General features: G+C 44.5%; 1 protein-coding gene across 5 annotated transcripts in view; it reads left to right on the top strand.

Moving 5' to 3' along the window:
- Positions 1-19,409, top strand: part of ERG (ETS transcription factor ERG) — a 235,635-nt gene that overhangs the window by 55,344 nt on the left and 160,882 nt on the right. For all 5 annotated transcript variants that reach the window (XM_036118418.2, XM_078073261.1, XM_078073212.1 and 2 more), the window contains exon 3: positions 4,299-4,386. In XM_036118418.2, coding sequence (XP_035974311.1) covers positions 4,348-4,386 — 39 coding nt within the window. In that variant the 5' untranslated portion in view covers positions 4,299-4,347. The remainder of the gene's footprint in view (positions 1-4,298; positions 4,387-19,409) is intronic.

The raw sequence follows: 19,409 nt of genomic DNA on the forward strand, positions 1-19,409 counted from the left end.
GCATTGCCTCCCTAATTATGAAGTGCTTATTTTCCTTTTTGCGCTGTGTGTCTGTCCATACTTGATGCCATTGTACTCAAGTAACTCAAGTCAAATATTTGTTACTCTTTAGTTAGACATTGGTATTTTTTAAATAAGGATGAAGAAGGGAGACAAGTAGAATTCTATTGAATGTCAATGCATTTTATTTCTTAAGATACCCAATGATGAAATAATGTCAGATCCTGAAACACAAAGTCATAAACATACATAGTACCGAATGAATTGATCACAAGAAACACATATTAAAGAAAGGGCTTTTAGACAACATGGATTCAAGTTCTGCAAGGGTTCAAAGCCAGGTAAAATAGGAAATGGAAATGTTCCCACAGTGATATAAAACCCAATGTCATTCATCAACAACTAAATATTTGAAAAATGATCATTAGAAACACAAACGTAAATTAAAAGTGCTCTTAAAAAAATCCAAAACATTCCTCCCAAGGGGGAGAAAAGAATAGGCACCTGAATGGCTGCAGAAACAGTCCAGGATATTTGTGGGGGGAGGGGGCATGCTAAGTGGTAGAACTTTCATCCTCTTGGTCTTGAGGTGCTTTGCTTTTTAGCTAATCTGGTTTGCAAGGGAGGGGCGCCATTCGTGTGAATGTTTAAGAAATTCCTCTGATCATGGTGGTCCTGCTGGTTGTTGTGGGTTAGGGTCACATACCTTGGTTCCCTAATGTGGGGGGGTTTGGGGGGTTTCTGTTCCCTGCCTTCCTACCAGCCCACATGCCTCTTGTTCTTCAAGGCTCCTTGGTGGCACCTCCTTGGCTCTCCTTATGTATCAGCTCTCTCCCTTCTCTGGGTGTTGTCCATGACCCGCATATGGCACCTCTTGATATCTGTATAATTATTTTCCCATTTCCCCTTGAGGGGTGGGGCAGTGTTGCATCTGGAATCTATATATTCCCTTCCTTGCCGTTTCATCTTTGATGCATTGAAAGTACCCGAAGCTTCCCCATCAAAGATGGAGACACAAAAAATTGTTTATTAAATTTATCTCTTGGTTGGTCACAGATGGAATGGCTGCTGTCACAGCTGTGACATTTCTGTGGTCTTGGACATCCAGAATGTTGATTCCATTTCAGCATACTTGGTATCCCCAGAAGGCTGGCAGTGTCCCCTCCTGTGAAGCGGGGATTCAGCTGCTCTAGGAAGGGCTCTGAGAATCTCACAGATCCTTCTGGTAACAGGGTCTTGGTTACTCTTCAGTTTCCAAACTTATTTTGAGGGGAGGACCGTTGCCTGAGGTCACGTCTCTTAGCTGGATGGAAATGGGATGATTGTGTTGGGACTAACTTTGTTTCCTTTGAAGCCACTCTTTGAGTCTCTGTTTATCTCTCTAGCTGGAAAAGTTTTAAGGGGGAGCTTGATAACCTAGTTATTCAAGGCAAATTGTGTGTATTAGTAATTTACTGTTATAAAAAGGCTGTGTTACAACCACCCCAAATCTCAGTGGTTTAAAACAAGAAGCATTTATTTAGCTCCTGAGCCTGTGGGTTGGCCGTTCGGGTTGACCTTGGCTGGTCAGTTTTTGTCTTGAAGTTTCCCTCCTAGGCCTGGGGTTTGGTTGTCTATCAGATGATAGTCTTGGCTGGGGAGACTGGATGAGTCGGCTTTGTTCTGCATGCCTCTCATCCTCCAGCATGCTAGCATGGCCTGCTCCCATGGTGGTGGCAGGTTGCAGGCGGAAGCTATTCATGCCACTTGAGGCTTTCGTTAGGAACGAGCACACTGTCCTGCTGCTGCATCCTGTTGCCTGAAGCAAGTCCCATGGACAGCTCCAAAACAAGCGCTGGGAAAGCAAGTTTGCAATCTTTAGTGAGAGAACCACAAAGTCACATGGCAAAAGGCATAGACACAAGGAAGAGAGGGGAATTGCAACCATCGTGTAATATACCATGGTGTGGCAGTGAACCATAAGGTACTCTAGCTTCTTTAGGTATCTAGAATACTTACAGGGTGTTCACGTTATCCAGCTGTGTAATAAACTATCCCTGAGCCTCGTAGCTTAAAACAACAACTGATTTATTGTCTCTCATAGTTCTGTGGGCTGCCTGGGCTTAGCTGGATAGTTCTGCTTTCCTGACGTCGGCAGGGGCTGTGGTCATCTGGGAGATGACGTTCTAGAATGTTCAGGATGGCTCCCTTGTGGGTCTGGCATGAAGTGCTAGCTGTCAGCTGCGCACCTGCCTTGGGCCTTGGCCACATTTCCATGCTGCGTGAGGTGTGGGAACTGGGTTCCCAGAGGCAAGAAGAGGAATCCTCTGGATCTCTTAAGGCCTTGGCTCGGGACTCCCAGAACGTTCCTTCTGCTCATTTGCTGGGAGGGGACAAGCTTCAGCTCTTGCTGTGAGCAGAAGCATGTGTGTGCAGGGAAGGAGGAATTGTGTAGGGTGAGCTGCCCTGGGGGACACCAAAACATGGAGAAAGAATAGTCTGCTCCTGAGCGTGGGGTCTTGCAGTGGGGAGCCTTCCTTTCGTCAGGAGGGCTCAAGGATGGGCCTCTGTCAGGCTGAATGGCCTTGGGATCAGAGTGTTGTTTTCCTGAGGTGACTTCTGCTCTCCTGAGGAGATGGTCTTGGGGGAGTTGAAGGTTCCTGGGTCAGAGGAGCAAGCTTCATGAGAGCTTTCACCGGACTCCCATTCTCTCCTAGCCTCTGTTCTCACAGCACACCAAGACCGTGGGTCCCCGTCAACCGCTGCCCAATTCAATTTCAAGACCGTGCTTTATTCCTTTTGCATTTTTAACAACTATTATCCAAAAACGGACTTGCATTAGGCTTAGAGAGAAACTCTACACACTTTCTAAGATCAAGAAAGTTGGCTGTAGTAAAAAAGTATTGCCTAAATTTTCACGTTTGTTGTCTCCCTTGTCCAGCCAAGCTCCCCCAGATCTGGGGAGAAGTCCATGGAGCCCTTTTGGGAGACAGACCATAAGTGTGCAGACCTGGAGTTGGAGGCCTCCCGTGAGAAGCCCATCTTTGTTGGGAGTGGATGTGTTTGCGCCTTGAGAGTATGGGAAAGGCAGAACACAGAAGCGGTTGGGGCTCCAGTGAATGCTTTTGCATATCCCTGGAATAATGTGGTCAATGGTAGACTTGAGAGACAGCTTTCGTGGGTATCGTCCTGTAGAACTGTTGATTTTTATTTCATTGTTTACTACTGCTAAGAGTAGTAGTAGGACAGGGAAGAGGGCTGTGGAGAGTGGCTCTGGGGATGGGAAGGGGCAGACAGACAGTAGCCAGAACACACTGGTTTATAATCTGAGTAAAGGAATATATTGGATGACGTATTGATCCCTCGAGTATAGACACCTGGGAATTTAATTCGTTTAAATTGAAATTAATTTTTAAAATGAACTAACATGGCGAGCCGGGGAGACTCAGTGGGTTGAACGTCTACCTTCGACTCAGGTCATGATCCCAGGGTCCTGGGACTGAGCCCCAGATCAGCAGGAAGCCTGCTTCTCCCTCTCTCTCTGCTGCTCCCCCTGCTTGTGTTCTCTCGCACTCTCTCTCTCTCAAAATAAATAAATAAAATCTTAAAAAAAAACAAAGTGAATTAACATATCTCCAAAATAGAGAGTGAAACCTGTTCATCATGTCAAACTGAAATGTCTTAGGGGCCCTGGAGCCAGGCCAATTTGACTGGAATTCTGGCTCCGTTGCTTATTAACCAGGGATCCTGAACAAATCAATGCCCCCCGCCCCCGGGTCTCCATGTCCCTGACTGGACAGTGGGCTGCTGACTCTCAGTGGTGGTCGGGATTAAAGGAGAACATGCCTGCAGAGCCCTTGGTCCAGGGACTGCCATTTAGGGGTGCCAGGAACGGCCGCTGTGCTTTGTATGAAGAGCTTAATCGTGACGCTTAAAAGGATGTGTGAATGGCATTGGTTTTGGTGGGAAGTCAGAAGCAAGTTCTCTCAAGATCCTAGAAAATGTCTCATTTTTGGTTTCATTTCTTCCTTGAAATGATCACTCACAGACGCTGCCCGTGTAAAATGACGTGTGTGAGCTGCCCGTGAAGTGGGTTTGTTTGGGTTTGTCAGGCCGGTGTTTGATGGGGGCTCTAAGTAGGTGACATTCCCAACAGAAGACACGGGGCTCTTCTCGGCACTTCATTTGCTTGCCTAAAAGGTGCTTGCGGGCAAACAGGTTTTTGCTGTGATTCTTTTCCCCTCAGTGTGTTGCATTGGGTCCTAATGGAAAGCAAAACTCAGAAATGTGGTTGTTGATTGCCCCCTTTTGTCTCCCAGCTGTCTCCGGTTCTGAGCGGACGGTGACTGGGCTGATCTGCTGAAGGACATGGTTCAGACTGTCCCAGACCCAGCAGCTCATATCAAGGTAGGTGTCACCTTGGCCGGGCAGCTTCCTCCTCGGCTGGGTTTCCGGGGCTGCCTGCCCACAGATCAGTGACTGCAGGGGCAGCCACCCTCAGCAGTGGGCCACTTCCGGCCCGCCACCTGTTTTTAGATCGCCATGAGCTAAGACGGTGGTTTTCGCAATATTACATGGTCGAAAAAAACATCAGAAGAATAATATGTCGTAACACATGTAAATGATACGAAATTTAGATTTCATTGTCCATAAAGAAAGTTGTGGTGGGACACAGCCACTGTCCCTCACTTCCACACCGTCTGTGGCGGCTTTTGTGTTCTGATGGCAGAGGTGAGTGCTTGTGACCAAGACCCTGTGGCTGGCAAAGCTGAAAATACCTACCGCCTGGCCTTTCGCAGAGGATCGCTGACCCCATTCAGATTCTTCCAGCTTCTGCTTGAATTCCATCCCCTTGACGCTTGCCTGGGGTTACCTGAGGCCGAGTGCTTGAACTTCCCGGCTCAGAGGTGGTTTCCCCTGGGCACAGCTGCATCTCAGCAGCTGTCCCGCACACTGTCCCCCCGGGGCGCCTCCCGGGGCCTCTGGAGGTGAGGCACTGAGGAAGTGAGACTTGAGCCACCCCAAGTCCCCAAGAGGAAGCTGGCCCGTTTGTGCCAACACTACAGAACCCGCGGGGTATAGCCGCAGGAGGAAGTGAAGTGATGGTTTTAATAACTTGACCCAGATCCAAGTTGCAGGAAGCACTGGGGCTTGAGCTCCATTACCCAGATAGGCTGTCTACACCTCTACTAGTTAGTTCAGCTGTCTACACCGGCCCAAGTCATTCACACCTTGCTGGTTCTTCACGTTCCCCATATAAATTCATTTTCCCTAAGTGGCCTGGTAGGTTTTACTAATCTCTATTCTTGGCATAAAACATTTATTGAAAATGGACAGTGGCTTATAATCGCAAGGCTAAATATAATTTTATAAAAATGATAGGATTTTTTTTGGCTAAAATATAAAACGCCCTCTCATATCACACACACTCACTCACATACACATGCCCACATGCATTTTAAAAGCAATACATTGGGGAGTGTTACGTACCATGTGGAATTCACATTTGTACACATTCAAAAATGGGTTTAGAGGTAATGAGTTCAGTGCGTTCCTTAAGAAAGAGGGGTGACCCAGGGAGTGTTGAGGGTTCTGGATTTCATTCAGAGATGGGGAGGAGCAGGTGTTTCTGGGGGACACTACAATGTGATTTCTGTGTGATGTTTCACTGGGGTGGGACAGTTCTGTCCACAAAATGCAAGTGGGAAATCTCTTGAGGGTGTGATAAGGTTACTCTACCTGGGACATATTTGGCAAGTGTGTCCACATGACACAGGGATGAGGGTGGGGAAGACATTTTTCTTTTTCTTCTCTGTTGACTATGAAGCTGCGGGATGCAAATACAAGCTCACAGAGAAAAGGTGATACAAGAAGTATCTTCTACACTTCAGGGTATGAAGGTCAACAACCGAAATTCATTTTGACTGGCATTTTATTCCTAGCTAACCAGAAGGAAAAGATGAAGTCAGCAAGGAATTATTACAGATTTGTAAAAGTTAATTCATCAAGGGCCAACAGCCTCTGATAAACCTGAGAAACATGATCTCTGAAAATGTGTTTAGTGGCAATGTCCCTATTTGATCTCAGGACTGAGCTGTATTTTTAGCTCTGATGTATCTTGTTATCATCGTAGTGGTTACCATAAATGTAAGTGAAGGATGAAGAGAAATGGTAACCCAGAAAGTTTTTTAAAAATAAATTTCAACTCAAATGGCTTCTGTGTGTGTTGAAGATGAACTGGCAGTTTGAAGCTGCAGGTCCTAACAGCCGATGTTGACTCCACGTTGGAGAGAATATTAGAGACATTTGTCTCCTTTGTAAATCTGTCAAATTCCACCTGTTGTAATTTGAATAATTATTCTTGGACTTCCTTTTTTTTTTTTTTGGTAAATGAAATTGGTGTCCTTGACAACAAAGTTAGAAAAATAGATGGCCTTCCACCATTTCCTTAAAGTACCTGATTTGGGAAATTTATTCAGTAATACTTTATGTGTTGAGAAGTTTCTGGTTCGGAACTGAGTGCAGCTTTTATTTCTGGGAGGGGAAATTCTTATAAATGGCATATGGATAGTTCCTCTGGGTGTGTTAATGTAAATAGTGGAAGATTTTTGTCTTTGGTGCATTGTTACTGAACATTTTTTTCATCTGAAAAGGACGTGAATTCTCCACAGAAGTGACTTCACGTGGCAGGTAGCAGGGAGACAGACTTTTATGTGTCCTTCACATGTGTGTCCATAGACTGATCTGGAGGGAAGCAGTGTTTCTTTGGTATTTAAGAAATTTATTCTGCATGATTTACTATAGTTCTTTTCTGCCAGAACAAATTGCTTTTACCATTTTATATGTTTAAGGAGCTAGAAATAATAATAAAAGGGAGGGATGGTAAGTAACTGTGAAATAGAAAACATTCTTGATTTAAATAGTGTAACAAAGAAAATGAGCAGGACTTTAAAAAAGACTAGCTTATTCTCTGTTGGTGATAATACTAAGTCACTCAGCACATTTTGTTTATTTATTTATTTTTAAAGATTTTATTTATTTATTTGGCAGACAGAGACTCAGTGAGAGAAGGAACACAAGAAGGGGGAGTGGGAGAGGGGGAAGCAGGGAACCTGACGTGGGGCTCGATCGCAGGACCCTGGGATCATGACCTGAGCCGGAGGCAGACACTTAATGACTGAGCCACCCAGGTGCCCCACTCAGCACATTTTGTCTTTCTTGGCTGGCCCTTCCACCTCCTTTCTTATAATAGAAATTAAACTTACATGTTCCAGAAGCATGATGTTAGCATGGTAGGTTCGTGTGGCCATGCTTCTGCTCTGCACGGGGGTAGAGTCCATCACTGCCAAAGGTGGACCCATGCTATCAGCCCCTGCAGGGAAAAGGACTTGCAGATTCATTTTGTTAGGATTCAAGCTTTTGGTCATTAATTCTCATTCTGATAAAGGAATTTTCAATTTCCGCTATTGCATGTCCTCTCAAGAGTTCCATCTTAATATTTTCATTTACTAACATTTGATGAAGAGGGTTAACGTATTAGTCAAGTTTACAGCTTTAAAGAGACCCCTGATTGGCACATTTTCTAATTGTTCCCTTTGCCATTCACATCGAAGGCCGTACGTTTGGCAGCTGACCGAGCGAGGACGGGACCGAGGGGAACAGCGTGGATGTGAGTTTCACTCACTGGTTCATGAGCTGTGTAATCTGGAGTTGCTGGTTACAAAACCTTCTGAGTCATACATCCTAGCTAGGTTCGTGCCATGGATCAGAGCGAGGGCTCTGGCGTCTTAAGACTTGATTCAAAAAAAAAAAAAAAAGACTTGATTCAAATCCTGTTTCATCATTTACTAACTTTGGACAGGTTCCTTAATCTCTGTGCCTGGTTTTCCTTTTGTCTGAAATGCAGGCATCTATTTTGTGGGGTCAGTGTGAGGATTCAGTGAGTTATTACGTGTAACACACCAAAACCCCACTGAGTGCTGACCTGTAGGGAGCTGTTCCTGTGGTAGTCTATAAGTGGGGGTAACACCCATCTTAAAGATACGGTGTTTATTAGTGTTGCTGATACACATGGAGCGGCATGGGTATGTCTTACAAAATATTAAGTCGAGTGAAAAAAATCTAAAACAGTGCGCTCTATGGCATAATGCTTTTCACATTCATGAGAACACGTACACTTCGCAGACAACATCACATAATTTCCATGCATGTGCACAAACTTAAAACACGGTGACCACAACAGAGTAGATGGGTGCATGTGTGGGGCATGTAGGCTAGTTGCTTTGAGAAGTGGCTAAGGGATAAGGGAAAACATAATAATATACAGATAAAACAGGTTTATAGCACAGAGGTTTGGATGTGGCACACAGGGTCCTCTCTTCCACCCTGGTGGGAGTGTAAACCAGTATAACCACTTTGGTATCAGTTGAGTATTACCTTCTAAAGCTAAAGATGCACCCACCTGTGCTCTGGTGGCCCCACCCCTGGACATGCCCCCTGTTGCACTTGGACACCCGGACATGTACCTGAGCAAAACTAAGCAGCCCAGGTGCCCACCAGGAGAATGGATAAATAAATGGCATTCCTGTCCTATAAGAGAAGACTATACAGCACTGAAAATCAACAAGTGTCTACCTGTGTCTGTGTATTAATCCGGATGATTCTCAAGGTTGGGTGGAAGAACAAGTCATAGGAGAATAAATACATATAAATTTTTTTTTAAAGATTTTATTTATTTATTTGAGAGAGAGCACATGAGAGGGGTTAGGGTCAGAGGGAGAAGCAGACTCCCCGCCGAGCAGGGAGCCCAATGCGGGACTCGATCCAGGGACTCCAGGATCATGACCTGAGCTGAGGGCAGTCGCTTAACCAACTGAGCCACCCAGGCGCCCAGTACATATAAATTTTTATATGATTCCACATATAAAGATCAAAAAGTGGCAGAACCAAAAAACATTATGTTTTCATAGAAACATGTATGTGTCGAAAAAGGAAAAAAGCCATGTCGAGTCCATACTTCAGGAGAGGAGTTACCTTGTCGGGGAGGGGAGAGCTTCTGGAAGGGGCATCTGAGGTCCTGGTCTTGCTTGTTGTGAGCTGAGGAGCGCATACAAGGCTGTTTGCTTCCTGTTCTTTAAAGTGCACAAATTATTACCTATCCTGTTTGTGTAAGAGTGATATTTACAATAAATTAGGATGTAAAGAAGGATAAAAGAAGAGGAAGGGAAGATGGAGCTGGGTAGCTCGTGGTGAAATCATGCTTGGCAAGATACTTTCTAATTGTAAACCACTCTGCACTCTAGCAAATCGTTACATTAGAGATCGCTTGATCCAGTGCTGGTCTAGGACAGAAGGTGGGAGTCCGCGCTGGTCAAGGGACATCCGGGTGGCGGGCCACGATGAGAGCCGAGTCTGCACTGAGGCTGAGCATGAGCTTCTCAGGGCAGCTCCAGCCATTTCTGAGTTGAGCGAGTCCCCCTGCCTTTAGCGCTGAGAGTGGCTCACCACATTTATCAAAGCCTTCCATGTGCCCATGGCGGGGTTGGGGGTGGGTGGGGGCATAAGGGACCACAGAGATGCAGCACCTGCAGTCCAGGTGCAAGTCACATGTTCCCAAACACCTGGGATATGGCGCTGCACGCAGTAGAGCAGGAACCCAGGGTGGGGGGCTGGGCAGGCATCTAAGGGAAGCTGCCTGACCTGCTCCCCACATCTCACTGGTCGTCCTCACCCTGCCCGCCTTGTGCCGCTCACACCACCTGTGCCCACCTGTGCTCACCTGTCCCGCTGTTTCTGCCCGAAGACCGCCTCGAGGCCTCGGGTCCTCCTGGGGATCACACTTTCCTGTTTATTGGCAAGTGTGTCCACATGACACAGGGATGAAGGTGGGGAAGACATTAGGGGAAGCACGGGGGTGATTCTGAGCATGCTCCACGCGACTGATGGGTCACAAGAACAGCTCAGGTGCCACCACGCCTAGAGATGCCTGGAGTCGGTCACTCCGCTGCCACACTGACCCTCTGTCCTCCGAGGACGACAGCCAGGCCCGGTTCTGTGGTCCACTTTTAGCTAGTCTAGCTCCTGCCCCCCAGGATTTTGTGTGAGGATCTCGGATGGCGGAGCGTGAAATAAACAAGGTCTCCGTCCAGGTTTCCTGATGCTTCTACATCGAAAGGACTGAAAAATAGGCTTATTCAGGTTTGTTTCTAATTGTGGCTCTTCCCCCTTCTCCTTTTCCTTTCAGCTTTTATATGTTTTGCTTATTAAGTGTATTCGGGTCAGATAGTCTGGGTTGGAAACTTGGTTTCACTTACCAACTGCCTCAGTTTCCTTGGCTGTAAAATGGAGCTAAATAGGGTACCTGTCTTGTAGAATCCTGAGGATTAAATTAGTGAATGATAATGTATTTAAAGCATTCAGGGCGGTGCCTGGCACATGCTAAGCACTTATTATTCCTTTCACATATTATTATTAATATATTATGATGTTATTAATACCACATTGGTTATATAATATTAATATATGTTATATATTATGTTTTGTTATATTTATATATTATAGTAATTATAGAATGTATTGCTATATTAATAAAATATTGTTACTAATATATTATTAACACTAATAACAATATATTGATATAAGATATCAATATGTTAATATATTATTAATACTATCAATATAGCAATATATTATATTAAATATGGCAGTTATGTAACATACTGTTATATTATTAATAGATAATGTTCCATATTAGCATACTCTTACATAGTAGTAGTAGAAGGGGAGAAGGAAGGAGAGAGAATACTCAGGAGAGAAATGGACAGATGTACGTCAGTGAACTGCTGAACTGACTTCTTTCCCACGTGATTTCTGTGGCTGCCGCTTTGGGCGTGACGCTAAATGTTCCTGACGATAAAAGATGCTACACGTAAGCCCTGTTTGTGTGTCATGGAAGGTCCTAGAAGAGTTTTAGGAAGTGAGTTAAATGTGTGGTCACTGGGAAGCCGGAGAAGCCAGCATGTGAGCAGGACTCTTAAAGGAACACGGAGCAGGTGCAAGAAGGTGCCCAGCCTGCCTCCCAAGAGAGGGGTTGGGGGACTTCTCTGGCTGGTGGTGAGGTACCCCATCCTCGGGGAGAAGTGTGGAGCTCACTACCTAACCCCCACCTGGGTGTCAAAAGACCCATTGAGTCGTAAACATTTCGCACCTATTTGCAAACCTGATTTATAGTCACCGCTTCACAGGAGGGTTGGAAGTTTGTCCTTTTGAAGACATACTCAGCAGAGACCCAGTTCTCCCCCCAGAGTCTGTTACTGTGAAGATGATGTAAGCCTTTGATACGCTGCTTTTTTTTTTTCCCTCAATAAATCAGCTTTGATCAGATTCCAGCGGGGTTCACACATCCCGACAAGCCTGACGACTTGGAAACTGTTTATAGCTACACTTCTTTCTGCGGAGTAATGGCACTTAATTAAACATAGAAGAGCCAGAATTTCTCCAATGCATGTGTATTATTTTTATAATCAGAAGATAATAATGCTTATTATTTTTGTAATCAGAAAATAATAATGCTTAAAGATATCCAGACATCCGATATGGCAAAAACAGTGGAGGCTTCCATCATCCGATGGGCCCGCCTGCAGATACCTTATGCGGGGTTTGCTGGAACTGGGCTGTACGTTCTGTCTCCCCACTGGCTTCCTGCGCCCCTTGGGTGGAGCTCCATCACCCACTGCTGGGGGCTGTGCTCAGGATGCATGCACTGGGGTTCAGTGGCATGCTCCCCCGGGCACGCTGCACCGTGCCCCGGAAACTGATGACTCCTCACTGTGAGATTCAGAGAGCTGACCTTCAGGGGGGGCACCAGTTTTATCAGGAAGTGTAAGCAGGGCTGGAGGAGAGTCAGATCACTTCCCAGGAGAATGGTTAGAGGTTGTATGCAGTTGGCCTCGAGCACCTCGGGCACAGTTACAGAGTAGTGGGTGAGCAGGCAGGCTCTGAAGCCAGACTTTACGATCTCAGGCAGAACCTTTGCTGATTGACCTTGGGCAAGCTCCTGAGCCCCTGGGAGCCCCGGGTCTCCATCATTGAAGTGAGGAGAAAGGCATTATCCCCTATGCTTGTAGGAGGATCCGGTGAGGTGATCCATGGGAGGGCCTTAGAACGGTATCTAGTAAGTAGCAGTGGTTCCTGTTGTCATCATCATGTAAGCATTTTTGTGAATGTCGTCCTCTTCCTCTTTTTCTCATGGTGGCTACTTCTTCCAGGGATCCAGGCTTAAAATTTAGGGAATCTCTTTAATTCTTCTCTCTCTTTCACCTCTTCATTCGTGTCTACCTCATAGCCCCTGCTCTGTGTGGCACGAGGACAGGTCTGCATCGTCCCCCTCCTGTGCTGTCGCTGGAGTCCCTCTTGGCTCTGCACGCTGTTCTCCTCCTACTGGGCCTCACCTGCTTATCCCACGCCGCCGGGTTAATCCTCCCAGAAGCGGGAGATAAATCCCAGAAACCGTGATAAATTCAAGGGGCACCGACACTTTTTAAGGCTTTTGATACCAATCTCCCCCACCCAATTGTGCCTTTCTTTACTTCTCCAACAAGTATTTGATCACACTGTGTTGTGAATTTTAACCTTTGCTGATTTGACGGGTGGAAAGTGGAATTTTACAGATGGTATTTCATTTGGAAACTTGTGCAAGTGATCACTTCATACATTTATCAGCAAGTTACATTATCTCTTTGGTCAGTTTTTTGACCATTTCAATGAAATCATTCAACATTGCTGGGAGTAGAGCATGAACCAAACAGATAAGATCCCTACTTGCATGAAGCTTACACTCTAGGAGTTGAGATAGGATATGTTTATATACATGTAACATTACAGTATTACAACCAGCATTACAACATACATACATCAATGCTGGTTGATATTCTCCAGAACAAAATGTAAGGTAAGCAAGAGGTAAGCAAGAGGATCATGGAGGGAGAGGTGCCATTTTACACAGAGGTGAGGGAAGGTCATTGGAGGAGCTGAAATTCAGTCAGAGAGCCGAAGAGGTGAGAGCATGAGCCACATCATCACATGGGGGAAGAGTGTCCTGGAGAGTAAGAACAATGTGTGCAAAGGCCATAAGGAAGGAGCTTGCTTGGTGTGTTGAAGGAACAGCAAGGAGACTGGGGGCTGGTGTAGAATGAGGGTAGAGCTGCTGGATGTGGGCTTGGGGAGGTGATGGTGAGGCCATATGGGTCAGCTCTGATATGCAAGGGGAAAGACTCTGAAATCTTGTCCTGCATGTGGGGGCTGGGGACCACTGGAGGGTTTGAAGCAAAATGGGTGACATGATCTGATTGAGTCATACATTTTGAGTCATAAACTTGCATTTAAGGTTGGGTCACTAGATGAGGTCACCCAGGGACCCAGATACAGAAGAGCCTTAGGGATGGGCTTTGAGTCCCTCCAACATGCAGAGGTTGGGGCGAGGAGGAGGAACCCACGCAGGGCTGAGAGCAAGAGCCAGTGGGTAGAAGGTAAAGGTGAGGACCATCAGCTTTGACAACTCAGAAGTTATGGGCAGCCTTGGCAGCAGTGATTTGCCTGGAGGGTCCAGAAGTCCCCTTGGAGTGGTGCAAACATAAAAGGGAAGAACGCTGCAGTAGATTCCTGTAGACAGCTCTTCTCACAGTTAGGATTTAGAAGGGTTAGTGCTTTTCTCAACAACTTGTATAAATTGTATTTTAATGATATTAACTCTGAGCTATGTTGTATTTGTCATACAGATGGTTTTTATGTTTATTCTGATTTTTAATTTTTGCAGTTACACCCATGAGATAAACATTTTTTTTTTGCTTGCACCTACTGATATTTTTCTTTACTATCTTTCCCTTAACTTTCAAATGTAGGCAGTTCTTATCTGATTTTCCTTTCTTTCTCTCTCTCTCTTTTTTTTTTTTGTTTGGCGAGAGAGAGAGAGAGAGAGAGAGAGAGAGTGCAAACAGCGGGGGGTAGGGGCAGAGGGAGAGAGAGAATCTTAAGCGGGCTCCACACCCAGCATGGAGCCTGATGTGGGGACCCTGAGATGGTGACCAGAGCCAAAATCAAGAGTTGGGACACTCAACCAACTGAGCCACCCAGGCGCCCCATGATGTTTTTCTTATTTTTACTTCCATATGTTTCCCAGTTTTGTATTTGACTTGTTTAATAAAAAGAGAAGAAAAACCTATTTTCTTTTAAGAACCACCCACAAAGGTGTTCAGTGTTCACAGAAGACGCGCAGTGTTGGCTTTTAGCATCAAAGCCGGGTTCTTCCATCTGGAGTTGTTCATTCTGTGCAGAATAAACCCAGCATCACTTTGCGGCTGCTTTTTCCTGCTAGTCCCCCCTTAAGGGACCCTGAAGGATAAATAATCCAAATATTTGACAAGGGGCATGGGCACGCCAATCAGGATGTGGCACAGACTGGACCAGAAGAGGTCAAGGTTGGAAACGGCTGGTGTCTCTGTCCAAGTGCTTATACCTGTCTGCCCATTGCCCACTCAACAGTGAACTGAATTGTTTGCCCTATGCTCTTCTGGCCTCTTGCTTTTGTCTTTCTACCCTCCAAATCTCAACATCTGGCTCCTTGCCATTTGGAGAGAGGAGGGGATGGTTACCATATAATGATATCTGTGTGCTCGTTTTCTCTGCTTGCTAGATTATACATGACTTAAAGGGATCGCTTGGTTCTTATTGTCTCTCATTGTACCTTGTTCTTAGTAGATACTTAACATGTCTGTGTTGATTGAATTAAGTAGCAACGGTCCCAATGAAATGACAATGATCCAAGGACCGTGTTCTATTCTGGGACAGAGGGCGCCATTTGGTATTCACCTACTCTTTATACTTCTCTATCCTCCCTTATAGGTATGATTGTAACCACACACTGATGTGCAACAGAGACAATGTGTTCTCAAGGGCAATGTGTCCTCTAACTTTTATGTATATTTATTTTTAGGGGAGTTTTAGGTTCCCAGCAAAACTGAGCAGAAAGTACAGATTCCCCCTCTCCCCCTTACCCCCCAGACTCACAGCCTCTTCATTATCAACATCCTGCACCAGAGTAGTGCATTTGTTAACAATGGATGAACCCACATTGACATAATTATCACCCGAAGTCCATAGTTTATATTAGGATTCACGCTTTGTGTTGCACATTCTATGGGTTTAGATTAATATATAATGGTAGGTATCATATCATAGGATACTGTAGAATCATACGGAAGAATTTCACTGTCCTAAAAATCCTCTGTGCTCTGTCCGTTCATCGCTCCCTGCCACCACCTATCCCCTCCCCAGCCCCTGGCAACCACTGATCTTTCAACTATTTCCATAGTTCTGTGGTTTTCAGAATGTAATATGGTTGGAATTATACAGTATGGAGTGTTTTCAGATTGGCTTCTTTCACTTAGTAATAGGCATTTAAGGTTCCTCCAGGTCTTTTCATAGCTTGATAGTTCACCTTAATTTTTTTTGAATCATGGAACTCTTTAGAGATTTGCTAAACATTATATATTTTCTCCCCAGCATAAGTGCATGTGCACATGCGTGCACACACACACGCCCGTATGCCCCCAGAACTTCCTGCGGCTGACTCAGCAGCCCTGCACACCTGTCCCCAGAGTCCCGGGGATCCCAGATCAGGAACCCTGTGCTAGCGATGGAAACCCACTGGAGGCAGTTCATGAAGTTGAAAATAAATTTTCATTTGCACTCACTTATCCTGCCAGAAAATGTATGCCCTCTTGAAGTCACTGGACTGACAGAGCTTCTTCGAACAAAGGTTGTCCTGAAACACATTCTTGGTCTAAATTCAGTTCAGATGACAGGTCCTCATTCCGCAGTTTTGTGTTCTAGAGCAGGGTTTCTCGGACTTCCTTGTGCAGACGCATCACCTGGGGACTCGGGGGGCCTGGACATTCTGCACACGCGAGGCCCCAGGTGCTGCCGGGGCTGCTGGCCTGAGGGCCAACCTTTTTACGGGCAAGGCTCTGAAGCCCTGGTTTTCAGATTACAGGTCACGACCCATTTGTGGAAGCGAGTCAAGGCTGGGATTAACAAAGGGAAATGGAATGGAATAGCGTGGAAACTCTCAGCGTGCGCTGCATACAGAAAGCAAACGTGTTATTTGAGAAAACTTTCCCTTTAGTTCTACATGCGAGTGTGTATATAGTGGGTTGTGATCTATCATATATGATTTCTTACTCTGGATATGTTCGGAAAACGCCCCACAGGATTTCTGTGAAGTAAGAAATGAGGGGGGAAGCACCATCGTGGTTTCACCCTAAAAAGTAGTGCGTTTGCAGGCATAAAATTGCACATGTGTCTCCATGGATTTTTGCTGCTCTGATTCTGGTATCCAGATGTTGGGATTTATCCCAAAGCAGGAACTGTAAATAGCAGAGAAAGTTGGGGTTTTTTTCTTTTAATTTTAAAGATCAAATTCCAGGGTTGAATTAAAATCCTGGCTGTGTATTGCTTAATGGAGAGTACATGTTAATTCTGAGAATGTACTTTAAAAAAAAGTAAACAAATTTGACTGCAGCGTGGCTATTAATTTTTTAGTGATTCTTTGTGGATTTTCTGGAAAGTACTATTCATTTGCATTACACATTAACTGCTAATATGCTGCTAGTATCAATATCCAAAAATAAACAATAATACCAATTTATATGGACCCCCAAATTAGTCTCATAAAATTTTACAGTAGTGGTAGTATTGAGCCAACTGAATTTGAGGCTGACAAAAATATAAAACTCTAACCATGTGATTCTTATGTCCTTTGTTTTAAACCCCAAGTTTAAAATGCTTTTATGTTTAAATTTATTCGTCCCTAATCAAAAGTGTATGCCAAAGGAACAGTCAAAAACAAGTCACATTTTTCATGACTTATGTTGTTTGAAACAACTCTCAATTCAAATACTTGCTTTCTGTTATTGTTTGGGGGAAAAAAAGGTTATGTAAATTTACCTATTTCATTGCACATTAGATAAGGGACCTGGAGCCTGCAGGTTAGGCTAGCTGGGTGGTTTCCTATTTGGCTCTCAGGAGAGGTTGTCTTGGAAGAATTACACATAAATAGACAATATTCGCAGTGAACAAAGACATCAGGAAAGAAAACAGACCCAAAGAGAGAAGATATTTTTATCTTATGAATAATTTAAACAGTATGCTGCTGCACTTATTTCTTACTCTTTAGGAATGAAAATTTCACATATATCCAATAAAAGTTAAGACCCATTACTTGATTCCTCAAAACTGAAATAAAAAAACAAACACACACACACAAAAACAACCTCTAAACCACGTGCTGTAACACATACCTGGTAACGAAATGTGGCTATGGATAAGAAAATATAACAGGAGGTCTTTTGTTTTTGCTTTTCCCAGCCTTACTGATATATAACTGACATTTAATATTGTATAAGTTTAAGGTATACAGCATGATGATTTGATACATGTATGGATATGTTGCAAAATGATTACCAGAGTAGGGTTAGTTAACATGGCCCTCACCTCACATAATTCTCCTTTTTTTTTTTTGAGAGAGAGAGAAAATGGGGAGACGGGCAGAAGAAGATGGAGAGAGAGAATCTTAAGCAGGCTCCATGCCCAGCATGGAGCTGGAGCGGGGCGCGATCTCACGACCCTGAGATCATGACCTGAGCCAAAATCAAGAGTCGGACGCTTAACTGTCTGAGCCACCCAGGTGCCCCTAATTATCTTTTTTTTTTTTAATGGTGAGAACATTTAAGACCTACTCAGCAACTTTCAAGTATTTCAAGATATTTCAAGATACAGTATTGTTGACTATAATCACCGGGCTGTGCATTACATCCTAGAATTATTCATCTTCTAACTGGAAGTTTGTACCCTTTGATCAAGATCTCCCCATTTCCCCACGCCAGCCCCTGGCAAAAGCCATGCTGCTCTGTGTCTGAGGTTGGTTTCTTAAGATTCACATGTAGTGAGATCACACAATATTTATCTTTCTCTGACTGATTTTTTCAATTAGCCATAATGCCTTCACAGGTTTTTTTTTTTTAATACATTTTACATTATTAAAAAGTGTATGTCTTAGAAAACCTTTTGATTAATATTAACACATGATATCAATCAATTAAGGGATTTAAGTACTATCATTTTTGCATCAAGTAAAACTACTTAAATTTACCTGAAAACAGAAAAGTAACATGTTATATACAACCCTAATTATTTTGTGTCATAATGACAATAATGTTCCAATCATCAGTTCACTCAGTGAGGATTAAAATGTGTGATGCTTGTTTGTTGCCTTTAAAATGGCCAAACAACACCATGGATAACCGGAATTATAGGAAGCTTTATTTTCTGGAAAGTTGATTTTCCTTTTGGGGCATGGAAAGTCATTTCCCCCTAGTATCAGTTTTAGGAACATTGTATTAGTTGGGTTCCCTGGGAAGCAGATGTTGAGACAGAATTAGAAATGCAAGAAGTTTATTAGAGGGGATGGGGTGGGGTGTGCCTGTGAATGATAAAATGAGGATGGAGTAGGTTTGGGCAAGGAGAGCCTCAGACCAGGCACAGATTGGACAGTCTGACCAGCCCCGTGGGGAGCCCTGGAGCAGAGGTGGCCTTTGGAGGGGTCCTGCACTAGGCAGATGTGGCCAGGCTCTCACCCCCCACTGTGTTTAGTTATTGGCTCGAGGCTGTCTGGGATGGGGCAGAGCAGGAGTTGGGAACAGCTGGGGGCTGCTCAGGTGAATGCTGGGTTCTTTTTTGAAGGGAGAGCCGAGAGGCATCCCTCCACGGCTGCTCTGGGCATCTGCAGAAGAATGGGATGCAGCAAGCTCCTCTGAAAAGTCCACACGGTCACCATTTGCTTGACACTGTTACTCCATTGTTACCATCTGTAGGATTATCTCCCGCTCAGTAGTAAATGCCTATTGTTCACAAGATCTATATGATTTTCCCAACATGGAATAAGCCTCTTGTCCCTAGCACTTGGATTGGGGCACTTGGTGTCACAGAGTTCCACCATTACCCAGTGCCACCATGATGGAAAGTTGAAATGCTTAAAAAAAAATGATGATTATTTAAAAAATCCTTTCACAGTAACTAATTCTATTGTTTGAATGTTTCTTGGGTTTAAACCTCTGGACAAACCATTTTTTACTCTGTTTATGATATCATCTGCCTCTTCTGTTATTCAGGGTTGACATTAAATTTCTCTAAGGCTTTTGGTTAATTCTGTTGGTTATTCAGACACCCACATCGTGTTGGGCATGGCATCAATCTCCCACTCCGCGCCACCTCCCAGCATCTGAGTCCAGTATTTGGGCTTTAGTCTTGTCTGCCTTGGGCCTCGTTGTGCCATTGTCTTTAGCGCTTGAAATGAAATGGGATCCAGGGGGAGGCAA

Source organism: Halichoerus grypus, chromosome 1 (genome assembly GCF_964656455.1).
Source record: "Halichoerus grypus chromosome 1, mHalGry1.hap1.1, whole genome shotgun sequence".
Taxonomy (NCBI): domain Eukaryota; kingdom Metazoa; phylum Chordata; class Mammalia; order Carnivora; family Phocidae; genus Halichoerus; species Halichoerus grypus.